The sequence below is a fragment of the Rattus norvegicus genome, chromosome 14 (assembly GCF_021556685.1).
Source record: "Rattus norvegicus strain SHRSP/BbbUtx chromosome 14, alternate assembly SHRSP_T2T, whole genome shotgun sequence".
Taxonomy (NCBI): domain Eukaryota; kingdom Metazoa; phylum Chordata; class Mammalia; order Rodentia; family Muridae; genus Rattus; species Rattus norvegicus.
In genome coordinates this window covers 98,801,781-98,824,806 of record NC_141547.1, presented here as the reverse complement: position 1 = coordinate 98,824,806, position 23,026 = coordinate 98,801,781, and the positions used below count along the sequence as shown (strand labels likewise).

At 47.8% G+C, this 23,026-nt stretch overlaps 1 protein-coding gene across 2 annotated transcripts; it reads left to right on the top strand.

Moving 5' to 3' along the window:
* The first annotated feature begins 760 nt into the window (after positions 1–760).
* Cep68 (centrosomal protein 68) lies at positions 761–22,851 on the top strand. 2 transcript variants are annotated; one of them, XM_087582669.1, is made up of 7 exons: positions 761–878; positions 7,294–7,402; positions 8,906–10,417; positions 11,040–11,162; positions 13,308–13,404; positions 18,539–18,712; positions 19,653–22,851. In XM_087582669.1, exons 3-6 carry the CDS (start codon positions 8,906–8,908, stop codon positions 18,706–18,708), a joined length of 1,902 nt encoding a protein of 633 aa, XP_087438795.1. In that variant the 5' UTR covers positions 761–878; positions 7,294–7,402; the 3' UTR covers positions 18,709–18,712; positions 19,653–22,851.
* Positions 22,852–23,026: the final 175 nt, after the last annotated feature.

The window sequence follows — 23,026 nt, the reverse complement described above, 5'->3', positions numbered from 1 at the left end:
AGAAGATCGGGAGTTCAAAATCAGCCTGGGATACGGTGAAATTTACTCTCACAAAAAAAAAAAAAAAAAAAAAAAAAAAAAAGCCAAATAAAAAGCTGGTCATGATAGAGCTTGCCTGTACTCCCTACACTGGGGAGGCTGAGGCAGGAGAAGCCCCTTGACCAGGCCAGCCTGGCAGTCAAGTTTGTGATCCTTAAGTTGGACTCTGTCGTGTTAGGATCAGTCCAGCTCCTTCTGTAACCGCACAGGCCCAGGCCACTATGGAAGTCCCTTCTCCAACTATTGGTGTTGACAGTCTGGGCCTCCTGCGACTCAGAGGCTCCGAATGGTGATGACCGGCAGAGGGATGCTCAACCCAATCCTGGTCCTCGCCCGCCTCCCGCCCTTGCTTCGAGCATGCCTTTGGGGTTTCCACACAACGTAAAAGGGGGAGCACCAGGCCTGGAACCACCCTCCCTGCGACGGAGAGCACGTCCGCCCAAACACAAGCCTGAACCCACAGTGGCCCCCTATCCGCCAAGAGCGCGCCCTGCTACCCGCGCCAGTCCGCGTGGGCGCCAGGACCGCGAACACCCACCCCGCCCGCGCGTCGAAGCAGCGGAGAAAGGAGCTCCGGCTTCCCATAGGCCAGGGCCCTGCAGGGGGCGGGCTCTCATGCAGAAGCGGGCTGCGGATTAGTGAAGCATCCGAACCGAGGGTCTGGATTGGCTGCTTCTTCGGGCGTCCTCCACGGAGAAGCGGCACGGGCGGAGGGCGTGGCGGGCGCTGGGCCCTCCCAGCCCCAGGAGTGCGGGCGCCCGCAGGAGGCCCGTCGTCGCTGCTTGGGACCCCGGCCCAGCTATCCCAGCCGCTTGGGACGTGCGGCGGCGCGGAGTGAGGTAAAAAGGCTGTGGCGGGCGCGAGTGTCGCTGCGCCGAGACTCGAGACCGGGCATTCCCCGCGTGCCTGGGGCTGCGCGTTGGGGGACCCTGTTGGAGGCCCGCGGCCCGGAGGGCACAAAGGCTGGCCGCAGTGGGGGCGCCTCGCGCCTTCGCCTCCATCTTGCGGGCCGTGCGGGGTGGAGGGGAGCGAAAAGGCAGGCTGTGGAGGACCGGCGCGGCCTGCAGAGCGCGTGGGGCCGCACCTCTGGCAGCCATGCAGCTGTGCGCGCGTCGACCTTGGTCGTGGAGAATCAGCGGGTCACAGCGACTCGCGTCCGGGTGGCCGCTGCTTCCCCTGGCACAGTGAACGCATCCGAGGAGGAAAGCAAAGCGTCTCACTGGTTATCTCTAAGATCTACCCTTGTCACCTGTTAGCCAGTCTCCACAGCCCCGGGGCACATGCCCCAAACTTAGTAATTTTATGATTACCATGTTTTATTCAGTGCGTTGTTTATTATTTAAAAAAAAAAAAAAGGAAGCGAAAAACTGCCAATGCCCGAGCAGAGTAGACCTCACTTGGAATTGATGAGGTTTAGACACGGAAAGAGGTAGTCTGGTATACAACTTGCGACACTTTATGGTTCGGGCTTGGTTAAAATACAAGCCACCACTCCTCCTGTTCTCCCCAGCGGACTGGGTTAAATCTGGATCCCTTAGGAACAGTGTAAGGAACCCAGCTTCACATCATCACGAAACCTTTTTTAAAAGTTTTTCCCTGTCCCCACAACTGAAAAACATACCCTTCTCTGGGCGGCCTTTATGGGCTTCTGTTGGCACTGAGGTGGTTTCCCCATCCCCTAACAGGATGAAAGGTCTGTAAGGGAAGGAAGCCAAAAGAAAACAAGAACAAGTTAAGCCAAAAGTTGAGGAAACCGGGACCTTTAAAAGCCTTTAAATTGTTGGATTATTTTTACAGGTTAGGGAAGCAGCTGTGCTCTCGGAATTGAATCAGACGTCAGTCCCTTCCACACTACTAATTTAGGATAAGTTCACTTCTCTGTGCCTTAGTTTTCTCATCTATAAAGTGGAATTTAGGCCCCAGCACGACGAGGAAAAAAAAAGAAATGGATAGGTAGAGGAATAGTGCAAATCCCTAAAACACCTAAGATAAAAAGAGGTACTTGAAAAGACCTACTGGAGTGCTTAGAAAAGAGAGGCAGGTGCATCACCGAGACTCAGGCAAGCCTGGCCTACATAGTGTGTCCAGGATAGCCAGAGCTATATAACACAGAGACCCTGTCTCGTCTTGCCCCCGCTCAAGTACCAGTACCAAGCATCTGTATAATTCTTGCTTCTTCACTGTCTCTGTCCTTTCATTTTTTTTAACTTACCAAATTGTTTAATGAAACACTGCAATACCAATATCAACATTTGACAAGTATGACATGAGAAAAGAAAGCTTCACACCGGTTTCTCGTAATTTAAGTGGAAAAAAAAATCAACTAAATATCAAACCAAATTCTGGTATATACAAAAAAGATAATCCAGCACAGCAAATTAAAATAAATCTAGAATGTAAGTTGGCATTTGAAAACCAAATTATCACCGAACTGCCTCGACCTGCCAGCCGCCCAAGTAATGATAAAGAGATCTTTTATTAGTTTTGAAAACTTAGCCTTAGGTTAGGCTTGTTTCCAACTATCTCCTATAACTTAAATTAACCCGTTTATACTTATCTACCTTCTGCCACATGACTTGTTCCCTCTCCCCAGTACTGTCCCGTTTCTTTCTCCATTTCTGGCTGGCCATCCTTCCCTGTCCTTTCATTCTTGAGCCCTTTGTGAAGGCTGCTGTGACCTGGGAAAGTATTCATAGATTTAAAGTCCTTACCCTGTTGTGGCAGGAAGAGGGTCTGGAAGTATGTACCAGGCCCTGGCCCCCACTGCCTACCGCTGTCAGGGCAGCACCAATACACCACCACCATCCACCCACAGGGCCACTAGGACCACAAGGTTGAAACTTTTTAAAAATTTTAATTCTTGAACCTTTCATATGGGGGCTGGAGAGATGGCTTAGAAGTTACGTGCACTGGCTGCTGTTCTTCTATAGGACCCAGTCTCAGTGCCTGACACCCACATGGCCACTACAATTGTCCGCAACTCCAGTCCCAGGGGGTCCACCCCTCTTCTGGCTTCTGTAGGTACAGCATACATGTGCATAGGAAAATTGCATACCTGTATGCAGTGTGCTGATCATATCTGTCCTTCACCACAGTTCTCCTCAGGGATCCCCACCACGTGAAGCAGTTACTTGTGTGGAGGTCAGAGGCAGCACACATGCGTGTGGTAGGGACAGGACAGTTTATGAGAGCATTTTCTCTCCTTTTCTAAAAGCTGACCACAGTTTTCCTGATACCCACCCTGCATACAGCTAGTTTCGGCCATCTCAAGCCTGTCTTCCCTTTTGTCATTATGAATTTACCCCTTGTGTGTTACCGTCCTGCCTAGCTTGGCCTCCACTGTGCTGCCCGCTCCCAGAAGCCGTGAAGCCACATATCCTGTTGAGCTCCATGCCCTGCTCACACCTTTCCTCTTCCTCGCTTACTAGACACGATCTGCCGCTGGGTGTGTTATGGCGTTTCTCTCTGGACCTGTGAGTCCGGTGAGGCTTCATTGTTGAGGCCCCAAACCGAAAGGAGCATCCCTGCTGGTACAGGTGGCTGTCGGTGGCTGTGGGTACAGAGACCGCACTTGTCACAACAAAAATGTTGACAGTTGGGATAGATGCATGTTTCCTAGGGCGGTGCTGCTTAAAGAATCATGCAGAGGAATTTTCTGTTGTTCAGAGATTTGCTCCTTGGTGAATCATTCCTCTGTTTGAATGAGTTAGAAGTGAACGCGCTCCTTCCTGCACTTGCCAGTCCTCTCTCATTTGCTCTGAACAGGAATGTGTGGGAAGAAGCCAGGCAGCTGGGACAAGCTTGCTTGAGGGTGACTCAACAGATACCAGGAAGGGTCAGGTGTCCTGGTGTGTGTGTGTGTGTGTGTGTGTGTGTGTGTGTGTGTGTGTGTGTGTGTGTGTGAATGTGTGTGTATGAATGTGTGTAGATACAGTGCTGAATGTGGTTTTACTATGGGATGAGAGAAAGCCACTTGATCACACCTAGTGATGGCTGATGGTCAAATAGCCTTTGCAGGGTCTGGGAACTGAGAGATTTAACAGTGGGTTTCTGTTGCGCCCTGGAAGATGCTAAAGCACAGGTAGTCCCTTGATTGGCAGTTCTGTGTTCAGACCTTCCTCAGAAAGGGGGCGGGTGGCATTGTTCATTTCCTGTGCTGGCGGTGACTAAGACCGTGGTATATCTGTAAAGGAAAGTTGGGTGTGTGGACCGAGGCCCACCCAAGAGGCTGTACCAGCATCTGCAAGGCAAGCCTTGGAACCCAGAGTATTCCAGCTGGGTCCCAGACGCTAGCCATGGAGCCGCAGGAGTTGGTGTTTGCTCTCCCATGTATGGTCTTGATCTTCTCCCTTGCTATCACTGTCACCCCGTTCTTCGCTTCGGGAGCGGGACTGTATACCCTAAACCTTGTATGCTGGACGTATGTGACGTCGTTGGCTGTACAGGAACTTACAAACCAGAGTACTGAGTTTCAGAAGACTTGGTGGTGGCTGTACGTTTTCTGTATGTATGAGTGTTTTGCCTATATGTATGTATGTGCACCACATGTGTGTCTGATGCCTGAGGAAGCAGAAGAGACAATCAGACCTCTAGAACTGGAGTTTAGATGGTTGTAAGCCACGATATAGATGCTGGGAATCAAACCCGGGTCCTGTGGTAGTCAGTGCTCTTCACCTCAGAGCTCTCTCTCCAGCCCCCAGCAGTTTTGTTAAACAGTATCGGATCTGTCACTGTGAATGTTTTTTTAATGTTGGACTGAATGTATTTTGCATTATAAGATGGCTATGAACCTATTAGTGGGTAGGGGAAAGAGAAGGAAGGTTATGGCTTAACAGTGGTTAAGTTTGGGTATGGAGTTATGGTTATTATTTCATCCTGGCAGGATATGGAATCATGTAGGGACAGTTTTCTGGGTGTATCTATACTGGATTATTAGCTTAGGTTAGTTGAGGTGGGGTGCCACCTCACCTGTGGCTGGGGCCCCAGAATGGATGACAAGGGAAAGTGTGAGCACCATCTCTCAAGCATCACTTCGTGCACCTACTGTGCATGCAGTGTAGGCGCAGCCCACAGGCCCCCTCCCAGGACCTTCCCACTGTGACAGATGCATTCTTGAACTGTGAGCTAGGATAAACCCCAGCACCTCCATAGGTGCTTGTCAGCAGCAAGACCACAACCTATGCAGGGCAGACCATGATTTATTAGCAGATTCATAAGTCAGACTGTAAAGAGTGTGGTTCTCCCAACTGGGAGAATAACCACATAGATTCTGTCTTCAGAAGTATTATTCAGTGGAAATCATCAAGTTTCAGGCCTTTTTAAAAAGAAAAACTTTTTATTACATGTATTTTTGTGTAGCCAGATCATCCTCACATCCTGAACCTAGAATCTTGTACATGCTAAGTAGCCAAGTTCAGAATCTAACTCTTGATGAACCAGACAGCGGTCAGTGTACCAGAAGCTATGCTACCCTTAGATCTCCAGACGAGCTCTCGGGTTCTAGGTTCAATCCCTAGTACTGTTTTTTGGGGTTTTCTTTTGAGAGAGGGAGTTGTTTCTTTTGTTTTGTTTTGAAGTGGGGAGAGACAAGGTTTTGAATGGTATGTCTTGCCCTGTTCAGCACTTATAAAGTATCTATGTGGGAAGATACTTGTGTTTGTGTGTGTCTCATGTGATAGGAGTCACACTAAAACTAAACAATACTACTTGCCTGTGTTTGTGGGACTGACTGTTGAGTGGTAAAGACTTGGTTGTTATATGGAGGTTAGGCGCTGTTGCTAACAGAAGACAGGTGGGCTCTAGTGAGCCCTGAAGGATCTAGTGCTTACAGGAGTGAGCTGGGTGCATTTAAAGTAGGTTTTCCTTTGAAGTCGTGTCACAATGGCCTGAGCCCCATGTGCCCAGGTAAGGGGGAGCAGGAATTTCATATTCTACCTGAGTTGTATTTCGTGGCGTGAAAGCCAAACAGGATGAGCCTGAGGTGGCCACTCCTTCCCACCTTGTCAGCTTCTAGTCTCTGAGAAAAGTAAGGCTGTCCCTGTCCAGGTTTTGGTCTTGAGGTTAGTCCCAGTGCAGGTGACTGCACACACTCAAGTGCTCACTGCTCCCCGTACCCACTTCCATGTCCTTCAGGTCAGACTTCCTCCTGTCATCCCACCAGTGCTGGGAGGAGCGCTGGCTGCCCTCTGTTGTCTGGAGCTCTCGTTCTGCAGATCCCACTGAGTCTTTCCTTTTTCCCCAGCTCCTCCCTCACCAGTCACCTGGGTTGCTCTGCTTTCTCACACAAACTCACCCTGTTATCACCCAGCTTTCTGGGGCTTCCTGGGGCTGCCAAGGTCAGCATACACCAAGGCAGCCTGAGAAGGAGTGCTGATCTGCTTCTGGTCATTGGTCATTGAGAAACCCCATTTGGTCCATAGTCTGGTTGTCTCCTCCCACCAAAAAATAGTTAGAAGCATCCTCCTGAGCCCAGTGAAGGTCTAGGCATACCTGAAATTGCTATCCTCTGAGGTAGAAAGGATAGAACCAGACTCAGGCTGCTAACCAAGCCATTGGCTGAAGAGAACCACTACAGGGCTGGACCCCTTAATGAGATTGAGGTAAAGAAGTGACAACATACACACAGGCCCAAGATTCTTCTCTGAACTACCATCTATGGAGCTGCACACAGAAGCAAGGCCTTGCCGTTAACCCCTGTTCCATTCTCCCGAGTGCAGTAGCCACCTCTCCAGTCTGTCCCTGTGCGATGGCCACAACAGTGAGAAGAGCAACCCTAAGACAGTGATCTGTCCTGAGGTGTGGGGACCTGAAAAGCATCTCATGAGCAGATGGTCAGAGGGGTCTTATCACACGCCTCCACCGTGGGAAGTCGCCATTAGCCTGTGCTTACCTTCTTTGTCAGCTGCCAAGCTAGGAAGATAATGGCCTTGGGATGTGGGTCTGCCTCCCAGATCAGCTGGCTTACACTTCTTCTTTCTTCTGTCGCCGTGTTTTTTGACCCAATGAAGCACAGGCTAGCCAAGTCACCCCTGTCCTGACTCTTAGGAGACAGTGCCACAACGACAGAGGACAAAGTCATACTTGGGCATTCCCTTTGAAGGGTCTGGGGCTGAGGAAGAGCCAGATGTTGGCACTCGGCCATGGAAGTCATCACCATTCCTTTGGCCAGAAAAGTTTGTCTTCACTTAAAAATCAAGATTTTGATGCATACATCAAAAAAAATCTATTTTTCTCTTTTCTTCCCTCGTTTTGTAGGTTCCTGAAGGCTTCAAAGGAAACCTGACAGGGGAGGCTCCATGTCCCTGGGTGAAGATGAGGCTGAGACAAAAGTGTCTGTCAACACAGAGGTCCCATCCTGTGGCAGGTGGGACTCTGGGAATCTGCTGTCCCCAGGGCAAGAACCAGAGCATCTGGAAGTCCAGGGAGGGCCACAGTGGAGGGCCGAGGCTGACCCTGGCTGCATCTCTGGAGTTTTCTTGTCACAGACCTACACTGCCAGCAAAGAACCAGTAGCAGGCAGGTCTGAGCCTCCCCTCAGTGGCCCACTTCCTTCTGCCAGTGTGGGAACTGGAGAGCTTTTACACCCTATGGGAAGCCAAGTAAGTAGGAGGGAGCTGAGGCTGGAGCCAAGCTGGGGCTGTTGTTGGGGTGTCCATTTCCCTGACTCTTACCCTCGCCCCAGGCACTGTAAGGTGGGAGCTGTGTGATCCAGGAATGAGTTGTTTTACAGGTTCTCCTGGTGAGTTGGACCTTGAAGTTGGCAAAGGGTTCTGTGTGTTCTCCTGTTCCCAAAGAGTCGCTGAGGACTTCTGAAGCACAGTGATAGGTTCATTAGGAGCCTACTGTCCAGAGGACTAGGATCAGGAGTCGCTTAACAAGGGAACCCCACCCCCGTCCTGCTTCTGATTTAGTGATCTGAAAGCCTTTAGGGGACCCTGGGAAGACTTGGTAGAGGGCTGTGGGCTCCCAGACCAAATCCTCCTGGTGCTGGCCAGAACCTGAAGCTCCTTTAGTGGGCAGCTGTCTCTGACCTCCATGACTCTGAAGAACAAGGCAGCGCCCTCTCTCTCTGGTGAGCCGTGTGAGGCAGGGGTCCCCTGTGTCCTAAGGCCAGTGCATCTTCTCAGCCCTGCAGCAGGGAGATCTGCTGCTGCTGGCTCTGACAGCCTGTTATGTTCAGCCCACCACAGCCCAGAACAGCTCTGATTTGAGCGTGTGGCTGCTCACTGTGCTCGGAGCCCCATCCTGTGAGACGGCTCCAAGCGTGACTTGGAGAGAATAGTGCCAGGGTCCTTACAGAAGGTGGTGTAGACAGTTCATTAGCCTCAGGTCATCTGGTTCTGAAGCCCTGGTGTTGGTTACCCTGTCTTCTTCTGTGGTGACTTACTCCCTGAAGATTAGAAATCCAGAGTGAAGAGGGACTGATTTTCCCAGCCTACTGGCGCGTGAACTGAACAGGGCACACCTACCCCACCCTGTGGTTAATGGTGATGGAGAGGTTTCACTTGCCATGACCCATAGTCAGAGAGGCTTCTGCATGCAGAACTGTCTTTGAGTTCTCCTCTCAAAACGTGAATAAGTAACTTTTGAAAAGATGGGTGGGGCTTAGTTGCAGGAGACTTCCCAAGATGGGATGAGTCTTGGTACTAACCACTAGCAGTAGGCAGACACCTTGAGATCTTCCCTGAATACCTCGGGCACACAAGCAAATCTGTCTTTCTACCTTCCTTTCTTGTTTCTTCCTTTTCTTTGTTTTTATTGATATTCTTCCCGAATCCCCTCCCTCAATCTTGTGAAGAAAACTGTTCTTTAAAATCAAGAAGTCTGCTCAGTTTCATCACAGTGCCCTTCCCCCTTGTTATTGTAGATGGAGGAAAACAAGCCTCCTGCCTCCCGGGACCTACTTCCAGCTATTAAAGTCCTTGGAACTATAACCGTTTGCTCAGGACGTGAGGCTGACAGTGAAGACTTCCAGCCTGCAGTTGCTCCATCTCAGGTGTTGGGCCTTGGCCAGCAGCCACACATCTCAGGTCTCCCTCTCCTGTCCCAGTGGAAGCCCACGGTGAGCCCAGGCGCTCCTCAGCTCTCTAGCAGAAGCATCTCTGTCTCCTCAGTGGGCAGCAGTCTCCAGGACCACCTAGACAAGGCAGAACCTCAGAGTGGCTCCTTTGCCCACATCTCCTCTCAGGAGTTGACTGTACCCCAGGCAGCCCACTCTGTGGTGGGGGCAGGGTCTCCATTCCAGTGGTCAACACAGCCTGTGGCCTCTGGCGGTGATGCTACAGGCCTGGGTAAGAGACACCTCTCCTTTCAGGCAGAATACTGGGCCTGTGTGCTTCCAAATTCTCTGCCTCCTTCCCCTAACCGTCACTCTCCACTCTGGAACCCAAATAAAGAGTACGAAGATCTGCTTGACTACACTTACCCTCTGAGGCCTGGGCCTCAGCTCCCCAAGCAACTTGAAAGTCATGTGCTGGCTGACCCTGTCATGCAGGACTCAGGTGTAGATCTGGACAGTTTCTCTGTCTCCCCAGCAAGCACTCTCAAGTCACCCACTAATGTCTCCCACAATTGCTCATCAGCGGAAGTGCCTACTCTGCCATTGTCTGGAGCCAGAGAGCCATGTCTTGAGCGCTGGCCCTTGGGAGTGTCCCAGAAACAGGGTGGCGCAAGCTTGGCATCCTGGAACCAGTTGGCATCGACCCCTAGAACCCCAGGCACGGAAGGTGCTTCTTGGGAGAACAGAGAGGCAGCCCTGAGGGGCACAACAGAGGACTATCTCCCTAGAGGCAAGAACGCCAGTGCGGGCTCTCCCCAGCTGAAGACGAAGGAGAAAGGACCACCCTTTCCCAGAGGAGAGAGGGAGAAGACAGGCAGACAGAGTGCTGGTTGTCCAGCCTGTGTAAAGCCTGAGTGGCCATCAGAAGAGGAGATTGGAAGTGATGAGGAGTACCTTGCTCTGCCCTCCAGGCTGACGCAGGTCTCTAGTTTAGTGTCCTACTCAGGTGCCAGGCCCACCTACGTGAACCCACCCACTGGGGCTGCTGAGGGACACAGGTCACTGCAAGTGTCAGACAGTGATGAGCCAGCTTCCCCCACGCTGGACTCCAGCCAAAGGCAGCATCCTTCTGGCACTACCTTTCAAGGGCCTGTGGGCCAGAGCCCCTGCTTCGGGCATTCTGTCCAGCCCCAGGACTCTAGAGGCAAAAGTAGGCTGATGAGCAGCCAGACCCTTGGGGTCTCTGCAAAACAGCTGAAAACTCACCCCTCCTCAAAAGCTGTGTCTGACAAGTGGCTGTTGTCAGAGCCAGTGGCTGGAGAGAAGCTTCCCAGGAGAATAGAAGAGCAGGAGAAAGCGTCTCTACTGCAGTGTGTGCAGGTAAAGATGTTCATGGAGAAGCTTCTGGAAGAAGTGGTCTTTCCCCAGCCCACCAACAGCATGTCTCAGGACCCTCAACATATATGACCCCAAATTCTAGGTGTCGTTCTCCTTTAATGATTGTAAAAATTGGCAGAGAAATTAGGTCACGTGTAGCAGCAGTGTTGTGTGTGCTTTGGTAGAAGTTGATCAGTGTTCACTGTAGCTCGGGTAGCTCTAATTTACTCATTCACCATGCATCTGCTTTTCTGCATAGAAAGTTTAGTGTTCGCTAACGGTCCTTGTTCCTCGGTAGTCCCATTCTCACCTTCAGGACTGCATTCTGAGCCTGGTTCTGATATCACGTCTTGCTGAGACACAACCAAGTATGGCATTCATTATCCTCACAGAGGAGAATCTGGAGTCATGGGGTGGAGGTGGAGACAAACGACCAGATGAAAAAACTCTAGACAGTTTGTATGCCAAAATGGTGGCATTTTTAGCCTTTGGACAAAGTAAATAGCAGCTCAGTCAGATGTACCATGTAGACTTCTTTTGTTGTACTGGGCCCTGAACATGGCTGAAGTAGGCAGACTTCATCACTCAGCTCAGTCCAGCCCACCAATTGTTCTTGTTTCCACAGACATTTTGCTGTCAGCTAGAAGAGCTGATCTGCTGGTTGTATAATGTCACAGATGTTGCTGACCTCAGCGCTCCACCCAGGGCCAGCCTTACAGGTCTCAAGTCTTCTCTGCAGCTTTACCGGGTAATATGTAGTCCTGGCTTGTTCATCCATGGGGATGGGAGTTAAATCACTTTTACAAAATAAAAAAAATATCAAGTAACTGGAATCTTGTAGCACAGTTGACTATTTTATCTGATAAATCTAATTAAGGCGTCTTTTTCAAATTCTCAGTGTTGAACACTAAAATATGAGGTAACTTGTAAGTGAGAGAGAGGATAATCCCAGTCACTGAGAGGAGAGACGCTTCAGAGGAGTTTGCATGGGATTCTGGCAGACATCTCAGGATTAGAATCCTAGGCTTTGATTTGCAGACACTAGTCCAGTATGACAATTAGCTAGACGTGTACAGCTGTGCAGTGGCCGCCACACCAGACAGTGCAGACACCGAAAGTTCTTTTGGAAGGACTGTATTGGTGTTTATGGAGCTGAGCTGAAACTACTGGATTCAGGCACAGACAAGAACAGATTTATGCCAAATTTATCCAAAAGTTTGACATCAGTTTGTGCCTGTGTTTGGGACTTCAGGTTTTATTTCGGCCTTTGTGTTACTAAGGTCTGTTATTTCACCCCTGTGAGTTTTAGTTAACTTGATACTAGATTAAAAATATATTGAATTGGAGGGTAAGTCAGTAACTACTACCTCAGTTAACCTTGGCTGACTTTAGTCGCGTGGTGGTGGGTAGCGTTTCTGGCCCAGGCCTGCTGCTAGTCTGGAGGGAGGGAAGAGCACAGGTCTTCATAACCTAACCCTTCTTCAGCAGCAGGGGGAGGTTTACTTCAGCTTCTACTCATTCACCACCAGCCTCTGACTTGGCATCATGGGGTGAGGAGACCACACCTCATCTGGAGGGGAGGCCCTTTGTTTTCTGTCTTAGAAGCAACTAAAATCCAGCCTGGCCAGCCAGCTGTCCCCTCCTGGTGGGGATGCTGTTAGATACAGTGTAGAGACAGGACCGTGAGGACGGAGATGAAGGCTGAATCTGAAGGTGCACCCCGTTCACTGCTGTGTGATGGGGAGTCCCGGGACAGGGACTGCTCTGACTTCCCTCAGGAGCTTTTCCTGGCCGAGCTAAACAAGTCAGGTGGACTTATAACATTCTCCATCTTAGCCCTCGTAACACGCTGTGACTCAACTCCCAGACGAGCCATCTTGCATTGTAGGTAGCTGGGATCTGAGCCAGGAGTCACCCCTGCATGCTGGTCCAGCTTAGGCCTCTGTGTGTACACAGCTACAGCGGTGGGAGGCTTCTGTGGCTGTGCTCACAGTTCAGCTATCACTCACCCTCCCTCCTATACTGCATCTTAATGTAGCAGGGACAAGGCAATGTCTAAACTGCTAAGCACAAGACAATAAAAGACAGAAAACAAATCCAAGAACAAAATGAGCACCTTCAAAATACTAACCAGTGATGCCTGTCCCATGTCATGGGTTCAATTTTATACAGTTCTTAGTGGCTAAGGGAAGATTTTTTTTTTAAAAAATTGCTATAGCCTTTAATCTCAGCACTGAGAAAACAGGCAAGCTAGCTCTGAGTTTGTGGCCAGCCCAGTGCACACGGTGAGTTCAGGGACAGCCTGGATTCCATAACAAGACCATATCGGTGAAGAAGTAAGAATAGGAATCATCAAGGCCTTGTAGCTTCGAGGGGAGACCTGCTTGGATGAGCTCTTCAGAAAAGAGCAGCTACCCTGATACCAAGGTGTAGCATGGGGTCAACAGAGGGGGCATAGAGAGAGAGAGGTCCCAGCTCTGCATGGTCAGTGCAGTGGCAGACTGCTGCTGGAGGGTGTGCTTTATCGTGTCAACCCCATAGCGCAGAACACCAGCAAGTAGGATACAGCACGGAATCAGTGTTCAAGAGGCAGCCTCTTCTGGGGAGAACCTTCTGTTGGGGGGGATGCAGGTTTGTGGTCTTACCACTAGGGGGAGTAAAGAGCCTCTGTGAGACCAGCCTGAGCTAAAGCAAAACCCTGTCTCCAAAAACAAAAACAATGCATGTATTCTATGGGCTCAGAGGCTTGACACAGCCAGACCGCCGAAGGACTCCTGAGCGCATGCTACCTGTCTGCCATGTTAGAGAGGGCTAGCGGAACCTAGCACAGTGTTCATCTTAGACAACTTCTACAGCAATGGTATTAAAGCTTTTCTTCTCCTGATATCTTAAGCAATTTAAGAAAGATATAGACGAACATCAGTCCCTGACAGAGAGCGTCTTGGAGAAGGGAGAGATTCTTCTTCAGTGCCTGCTGGATAACACCCCAGGTGGGTAACCGAGAGCAGTCTGTTTGGTTATGCTTGTATACACGTAATTGACTTACCTGTAGGTCCAGTGTGAGGCCACCACCGTTCTACTAGCCATTTTAACTGACTTGTTGCTTTTTCTAATACCTGCTTCTGAAGTATCTACATCGTTCATCCACATCTTTAATCAAATGACTATTAACACTAGTAGTTTGTTTCTTATTGCTTGGCTAGCCAAGAACTCACTACAGATAGGCCAGGCTAGCCCTGAATCTGTAAGGATTCTCCTGCCTGTGCCTTGAGTCCTGGAATTACAAGCTTGAGCCACCACAATCTCATTTTGTGAGACAGTCTCCTAGCACCTGATAGCCTTGTGATAGGTATTTATTTGCATTCCTGTGTATGATATGGATTCCAGAGGTCAAAGTCAAGTCATCAGACTTGGCAACAAAACTTTTGAGACCTACTGTGCTGGCTCTATAATATCTTTTGTTTATTTTGAAACAGGGACTCACTATATAATAGCCCTAGCTGTCTTGAACTCACGAAGCTAGCCTTCAGCTCAGAGATCCACCTGTCTCTGCCTCCCAAGTGCTGGGATTAGAGGCTATGCCACCATGCCCAGGAAATCCCTCACTTCCCCTTTAAAAGACTTTATTTTCAGTATGGATGTATCTCTGTGAAGGTATATGCGTGTAAGTACAGGTCCCCTTGGAGGACAGGACATCAGATCCCCTCCCAGCTACAGTGGCTTGTAAGCAGCACAATGCAATGCGATGAACTCAGGTCCTCGGGAAGACCTGTGTTAGCCTAACCACTGAGACACCTGCACCGGCATGTCTATGTTTGTTTTCGTGTGTGTGTGTGTGTGTGTGTGTGTGTGTGTGTGTGTGTACCACATGCATGCAAGAACATGTGGACATCAGAAGGTGTTGGATCCCCTGCAACTGTACCTAAAAGGTAATTGTGAGTCTCCAGGCAGGTTAGGAACCAAAGTTGGGTGTTCTCCAAGAGCAGTAAGTGTTCTTAACCATCTCTAGCTTTGAGTGGCCTTCTTTTATTTGGCCTTTGTTTGCTTGAAGCCACTGCCAAGGAAATCTGTGGCCGTGAGCGTGAAAGATAGACGCTACCACTGCTCAGCGGCTGCACCTCCAGCCTTGTACTTCGGGTTTCAGAAGTAGCCAGAGCTCTCCTGTTCTACAAGTAAAGATGCATACTGCCTAATAGAGTCCCACAAAGAACCCGCTAGCTTCCTTCCATCACTGTCGCCAACCCATGATGGTGGAGTTGTGGGCATGAAAGGAAGTTATTGTAAATCAGGCACCAAACCTACAAAAAATACTCTTTTTAAATAATCTTTTTAATGTAGTGTGTGAGGCAAGGCACAGGCATACTCCCCCTGGCTTCTTCCCGGCTGCCCGCCATCTTGCTGAACCCTTTTTTTTAAAAAGATTTGTTTATTATGTATACAGCATTCTGCCTGCAACTATGCCTGCAGGCCAGAAGAGGGAACCAGATCTCATCACACGTGATTATGAGCCACTGTGTGGTTGCTGGGAATTGAACTCAGACTTCTGGAAGGTCAGTGCTCTTTTTAACCGCTGAGCCATCTCTCCAGCCCCTTCCTTCAGCTTTTCTTTTTTTTTTTTTTTTTTTTCCCCCTGAGCTGGGGACCGAACCCAGGGCCTTGCGCTTCCTAGGCAAGCGCTCTACCGGGTTGGGGATTTAGCTCAGTGGTGGAGCACTTGCCTAGGAAGTGCACGGCCCTGGGTTCGGTCCCCAGCTCCGGAAAAAAAAGAACCAAAAAAAAAAAAAAAAAAAAAGGCTCGAGGCAAGCGCTCTACCACTGAGCTAAATCCCCAACCCCTCCTTCAGCTTTTCTTTTTTTTTTTTTTTTTTTTTTTCCTTTTCTTTTTTTTCGGAGCCGGGGACCGAACCCAGGGCCTTGCACTTGCTAGGCAAGCGCTCTACCACTGAGCTAAATCCCCAACCCCTCCTTCAGCTTTTCTACTTGGCTTCCAGGTATCAAGCTCTGACTGTGAGGGCTGCATGGCAAGCACCGCCTTCTCTGAGCCATCTTGCCGGGCCCCAAGAAGTGCACTTTTATCAGTCTCTGGTGATGTGTGCATTCCGGTGTGTGTGCATGGCACAGGTATATAAGAGGTCCACGCTCTCAAAATCAGACCCAGGAATCCAGAATTTGATCTAGTCCTCAGTTGTGGCTGGGGTAGTCAATGTAAGCCCTCAAACCAGGAACAGACTGATTAAAGACTTAGACTTATTAGGGGAATGAATGGGGAACTGTATGATCAGAACACATTATATAAATTTCACAAGTGGATGTAGTACGGATGGATGTATGAATTTTGAGAATTAAACAGGAGTTGGGCATGTGGTGCATGCCTCTGATCCCAGCATGATCAGGAGACAGAGGCAGCTGGCTCTGCACTCAAGGGCTAGCCTGGTCAGGACAAGACAGCCCAGGGCAGCCAGGGCTATTACACAGAGAAACCCTGTTGGTTGGGGTAGGAGTGGAGAACTGAACTGATCGGGGTCAGGGTTAGTCACATACAAGCCAGACTCAAACCCATTTGTAGGGTAAATTCCAAATTTAGCACAAAATGAGAACTTGAAGAGTATTTCTAACTGCTTGTTGCCAAGAACTGATGTATCCTTAAAGCCTTAAATTGATAAGTAGCTAGTCACATTGTGTAGTACTGTATAAGAAGGTACTAGAAGAATCCAGTTATATTATGCCTCAGTTCCAGGGGAAGAATTTACATGGGAACTAAATGGCATAGACATTCATGATGAACCTTATAAGAGGTGATGGCCAGGTACCTACTGGAAAAGTTACAGAATATGGTTTCTCAGGGTTGGTTCCGCTGCCATACAGAACTACATAACTTTGTTGTAGGGTGTTCCTGTGCATTGCAGGATGTTTTACAACACAGAAGCCCTCACAACCCTGCAGTGCTAACACCTAAAACATTTCCAGGCAGTGCCAGGTGTACCCTGGGAAGTGAACACATGGAGAGGTTTCAATGGAGAGCAACCACTAACAGGTCTCCAGCAGTGTGAACTGGTGAGCCCTTTGCCTCCCTGAAGGCCTGTTTTGAAAGTCCTCCTATATTCTCTTACATAGGATTTTTAGGTGTTGCTTTTGTAGCTTAGCCTTAATGGTTTTGTTTTGGTTGTTTTGTATATGAATGGATGTGATTGTGTATGTATGTATGTATGTATGTATGTATGTATGTATGTATGTGTCTCTGTGTGTGTATGTGTGTGTGTGTAAGTGGTCAGGTGATAACTTGTGAAGTTAGTTCTTTTCTACCCTTATACATATTTTAAAGATTGAATTTAGGTTGTAAGCTTTTGTGATAAATGCCTTAACTTGCTAAGCCATCACACCAGCCTCAAGTTTTAGGTTTTGTATTGGGGCAGAAATTTGGTGTAGCAAGCTTTATTGCTTCCGACTACACTGGCATTTACCAAACAATCTTAGCATCGGGCTAGAGAGACTTGTAGATCCAGGGCCTGAGCAGGAAGAGTTCGGTATAGGCCTTCTCTTCACAGAGGGCATCCATTAATCCATGTGTAATAGAAGGCTGCCCAAAACTATTTTGACTTTCACTTTTAAATAAATCCATTAATACTTAAATGAGTAAGCTAACAAGAACACTCCACTTTGTCCTCCTCTGAGAAGAGACTTAGGAGTCAAACTGGCCAGAAGAGGCTTTTGGGTTTCATTGTGTCTCGGAAGATGCCCAGATACTTTCAGATTGGTGCTCTAACCACTCCCAGCGCTCCTCCAGGAATAACTGGAAAGCTTAGCTGTTTTGTTCAAGTCACTCTTGATGCTTTCTACTTCCTCTTCCCAGAAGCCTCCTGTTAGCACACACACTGTCCCATCCTGCTTCTTAAGTGCCTGCTTTCTTTCTTGGCTCCAAGTGTAACTGCAGGAGTGGCTGAGGCTTGCCCCTACCGCCAAGAGGCCCCTGTCAGCACCCTGTCAAAGGAAGTTTGATTAGTTACAGAAATACAGGCTGACATCTTCTTTTATACCCCAACTGCTTATGAGTCACGTGACTGGGACTCATGGCAATTACACCAAATGAGGCCCCCATGTGAATGTATACAATGAAAGCATGGGTGTGGAAAAAGGAAAATCAAAAACAGGGCTGCAGAGATGGCTCAGAGGTCTGCCCTTCCACAGGTCCTGAGTTCAATTCCCAGCAACCACATGATGGCCCGCAACCATCTGTAATGGGATCTGATGCTCTCTTATGGCCTACAGGCATAATGCAGGCAGGACACTATCTACATAATAAATCTTAAGGAAAGAGAAACCTGTACCCTTTCTTCCATGACTGTTTAAAGTTTCAGATAATAAGTTCCAGAGTTCTGCGGCATTCAGGAAGACTGGACGGAGCTTGGCTCAGCCACCCTGGCAACATTCATCCCTCTGCCACCAGAGAATTGTTAGGCCAGCACTGGGCCCTGACGTGGCTTCCTAAGGGGCTGACCTCAGCCGGCTCCCCTTCCCTTCCGGCCCCATCTAGTCCACATTGTGAGCAGAACAAAGGCTTCCTCTTTCTTATCCTCTGCTGGCAGATGTTGCTGTGACAGGAAGCTAGGGAGCGTTTATCACAGCTGATAAAGCTCGGGAAAGCAAGCAGCTTCTGTATTTAACAAAAGAAAACAGCCAGGCATTTGTGAGCGCTCTGACCCAGCACCTCTCTCTTCCCCTTTCGACAGGCAGGGCTGACTCTTAGCCCATTCTCAAACCATTCCTCCAGTTTTGGCCACTGATCCTTCTGACCCCCAAAAGTGCACAAACTTCCCCAGTACAACATAAGCCTCTGGAGCCTCTAGAGGGCACCTCACTGTGTAAAGGAAGAGTAAATGGCTGGGACAGTGGCTGAGTGCTTGCGTATCTCACATAAAGCCTTGGTTGGCTTCAGTCCCCAGAATGGCATAAACTGCTGTAGTGTTCTGCAGTGGTGTGTACCTGTATCAGAAGCTCAAGGTCATATACAGCAAGAAAGGTTAGGTCAGCCTGAGCTGTATGAGACCCTGCTGGGGTAGGAGTCACTGAAATTATGACAGTCCTATCTGAGCAACATGCTACACCTTTTTATAACCTGACCATTAGTTTTAAAGGATGTCCTTGTGAGGATCGCAGAGCAGTCTGGAGAGCTGGAGAGCCGTGCAGATCACCTCTATGACTCTATCTTAGCGTCTTTGGACAAGCTGGCTGGCTGCACCCTCATCCCTGACAACAAGCCAAGAGCAGCAGCAGAACACCCGCACGAAGGGCCTTGACTCAGTAAGTAGAGAAACCCAAGAAGAGAACTTGCTATCCAGCCACTGTGCTAGTAAATAAGCACACGGCTGTCCTAGTGAATAATTACTTCCTAGGTACCTGGCTGGGGTAATTAATACTCATAATTCTGAAGGAAGACTGCCCTTGCCGGGAACATGGGTCTTCCTGTGGTAGAACTCACTGTTTCCAGTATCTATTTACATGTGCTTGTTGAACAGCATCCCACGTCCCATACCTGTCTTCTCTTTACCTCCTCTGCTACCCACAGTCCACAGTGGTAATCCTTACAGTGCTCCTTTCTCTAGTGTGGGACCATGATCAGACTGTGACCGTGGCTGTCCTGGAGACTTTCTTGCCCAGGTCACTTAGCACCTGTCTCCGAGCATCTCTGACAACACAGACATCTACAGAAACCCAGTTACCTGCCAGATCTCTATGCTACAAAGGACCTTTGCAAATCTCCCATACCACATCATTCCCCAAAACTGGGGGATGACACATCTTAGAGACTTAATTAATGCTACTTGTTAAATACAACTTTTAGACTGGGAATGAGATAGGAAAAAGCCAAGAGAAAAACAAGGTTACCTGGTGCCTATCCTGGGATCTCCACTATCTAGCACTTCAGAATCCCACGTTGGACTGCATTTTTTCCTCTTACAAAATGTTTATCAAATAAATCTGTGAGCAAATGCTGGAAATATGTCGAGCAGAGACTCCAGCAGAGGGAGGACGGTAGTACAAACCTGTAATCTCATCCTTCTGGAGGCCGAAGCAAGAGGATTCTATAGAAGCCAGCCCAGGCTACATACCAAGGCCATCTCTAAAAAAAAAAAAAAAAATAGTAGGCACTTGTATTTGCATCAAAGTGATGTAAATAGATGTGGTGGGGCCATTTCTGCCTCTGCAACAGGACTGTAACCCTTGCTGTTCTCTCTTTCAGGCAGAGGTGGCGTCATCAGCTAATTGGCCGTTGGGAAGAAAACTCAAGAACTCCTTGCAAGGGCCATTTAATAGTTAAGGAAGGGGAGAGATTCAACTTTACCGTACTTTAAGATGCCTTTCTCACCTCTGAAGGGTTGAGTTATTACTGTTTTCATTTACTATGAATCCTCCAAACTAAGACCTTATCTTTTGGTGCCTCTCTACCAAAAATATGTGGCTTTATAACTATTTGGTAAAACACTTCGACTTGTGGGTCTCCTGCACCCCACCCCTCTGTTTAAAAACCAGCAGACAAATGTGTTGAAGCCATCTACAGAAAGCGGTCGCAGACAAAATGTGTTGAAGCCATCTACAGAAAGAAGGTCCCAAATACTTGGGGATTCTCAGGCATACAGGGGGGTGGGATCTAAGAGAGGGAAAAATGTTAGCCCTTAGTCCACAGAAGTCAGGAGATCCTCTACAGCGTCCTTTGGCAGCGGCCTACCGGGTGCCACCTGTAGTGGTTAGTCTCCCACCCTGTGGAGAAGATGCCTCAGGAGTTGGCCTGCCATCATGCTTCTGAACTACAAGCTTTGCTTACCTCTGGGGCACTCAAACCGCTACTCCTCTCTCCTTTAGAAGACTAGTCAAAGGAAGGGAATGGGTAGAAACAGCCACGTGGTCTGATCTGTACATAAATTAAAACAGCCATTGGTGATGGGGGCGTGGGGAGGGAGACGACTCTGTGATTTGGGAGTCAACAGGTAGTGCCTTGTCAGTAAGAAAAAATTTTTGTGGACCTATCACAATCCCTATCTATCAAGCTGTTCAAAGCATTAATTACAGCTTTTGAAGCAAAGTGTTTGTATGCTGGGTACCACAAATTCCACAAAGTATCAGAGGTGGGCTTTTCAGCTTTAAAAAAGAAAATAGCTGCTTAGATAAGCATGTACATGACTTTAGTCCTAGCGCTTGGGTTTGAGGACAGCCTAGTTTATGTTAATTAGAGTCCAGGCTGGCCAGGCCTTTATAAAGAAAAGATTAGCTATTCATTAAGTTTATATAAAACACAGTATTTTCACATGCCTGCTGCTACACAGTATGACTTACCGTGTTTACGGGCATGATCCAAATTAAAGATTTTTGTTGTTACTGGTTTGTTTTTGGTTTTTTGAGACAAGGTTTCTCTGTAACAGAACCCTGGCTGACTGGGACTCCCTCTGTAGACCAGGCTGGCCTCAAACTCACAGAGCTCCATCTGCCTCTGCCTCCCAAACGTTGGGATTAAAGTCATGCACCACCACCACCCAACTCAAATTAGTTTTATTCTGCCATCTCTAAGTTAAGCTTATTTCTTATACTGTACATGCTGCATGACATGGTGCATGGTGCTTTCAAAAGGTTAAAACAAAACTTTTCTAGAAAATAATTAAGTTAAATGTAAAACATCCTATGAAACCTAAATTGGCCAGAAGCACATCTTACCCTTTTGATGTGGCTTTAAACTGCCTTTCACCAATGTTAGAGGAGCCCTCAGGTATTAAACCCATTTGACAAGCATGAAAGTCAGGGGACTCAGAAAAGAGCGAGCTGTACCAACTGAATGCAAAATGGGGCAACCCTCTTCTTTCACTGTGTAATTACAACCCATTCACCTGACATGGTGCGCAGCAGAGTGCTTGCCTGGACATGGTCTGGTTTGCTCAGCCTCTTTGTAACAGAAAGGCAGCCTTTACTGTAACTTTAGGGTCTGGCTGGCCTTGGCTGGGACTGCTGTTTAGGAACATCAACCCAGCTGTTAGTTACATCTTCTGGTGTGTGTTATGATTCAACTAAAATTGTCTCAGCCTCGGATGTCGCCGCCATTTCCACGTGCAAATGTGGCCAGGCTAGACTCAAATAGCCTTTTTAGAATTTATAAATGGTCCCTTAAATTCATTGAGTTCACAGTAAAGTAGCATCTCGAGACAGGGTTCTTACAGGTCTACAGGTAAGCTCTAGCACAAAGAGGATTCAGACACAAGCTGTTTTGAAACTTAGATGGAACCCAAAGGAAACAGTAGGACAAGGTTTGGCCAAATACATGCCCGAGGGAACTTCTATCCAAGTGAGCACAGGAAGTTAGGGTGAGCCACGGACACAGAGAATGCTCCTCATGCAACTTACTCCACGGCAGTCATTTTTAAAATATATTGAGGAATAATCTTCTATTATGTGAACAAGTTGGAGTCTTGAAATGTTTATACTTGAAAAATGGGGGCTAGAGAGATGGCTCAGGTTGAGAGTGCTGACTGCTCTTCCAGAGGTCCTGAGTTCAAATCCCAGCAACCACATGGTGGCTCACAACCATCTGTAATGGGGTCTGATGCCCTCTTCTGGTGTGTAAGAAAAATGGGTTATTTCTCCTCTAAAACAGCAATTGTCAGCACATACATAAAAGCAAACAGTGAAGGATGCTGAAATGATCTGGTAGCCCTAAGCTTGCTGCCAGTGGGGAAAGAGCACTAGAATTTTACAAAGTCTGTAAATATGTTTATATTAAAAATAAAGTCATATAATATTTTCTGCTAACAGAATAAGCTGACAGTTTGGACAACTTTTGCTGTGTAAAATTAAAGAGCTTGGCATCATTTGTCTTATACTGGTTTTGTATCATTTAGTTATTGACAGAAAATGGCTTATGAACTCTTTCTCCCTTTGTATTGACAAGGAAAAAAACCAACAGCTACAAAAGAAAAAGTAAAAGAGATACCCAATTACTGGTGACCTGAGGAATTTCCAGTTAACCTTCTTTATATATAAGGATGAATAGACCCAACAAGCGCATCTATAATACAAAGTAAACTATGATTTTATTGTGAAATTCTCATAGATGGAAAATTAAATTGAATATTTATTCTGTCCATTTTTCATTTTACAATAATCTTACCACTTATTTTTGTACCATGTATTTCAATTGTCTGTTTAGTGAAAAATAAACCTGTAATTTTTGGCTTATTTTTAGATTAATATTTTATCATTAAAGACCCCATAATAAAATGTGTTGTCAACAGCCACACCCTAAGCCCCCAATTGAAGAATGCTTGGCTGCCGCTTAAACCAAAGGAAACAACCTTTGACTTTTGTCACCTTAAAATGCTAGTGTCTACAAGAGACTCTGTTTCCCACAGTAAGACAAAAGCAGTCTAGGATCTCGAAGGTCCTAGTTAACAAAACTTTCACACATGCAAAATTTCACCGAAATAAATATATTATTTCTCCCATCATTCCCATCTAGCGTTCATGTTTTCAGTTAATTTGGGGAATAGAATGTCTACAGTTAGGGCAATCAACATTTCCTGCTTTCTAATCTAATGCTTAACCTCTCCTCCAACATGAGTTATACAGTTGAGA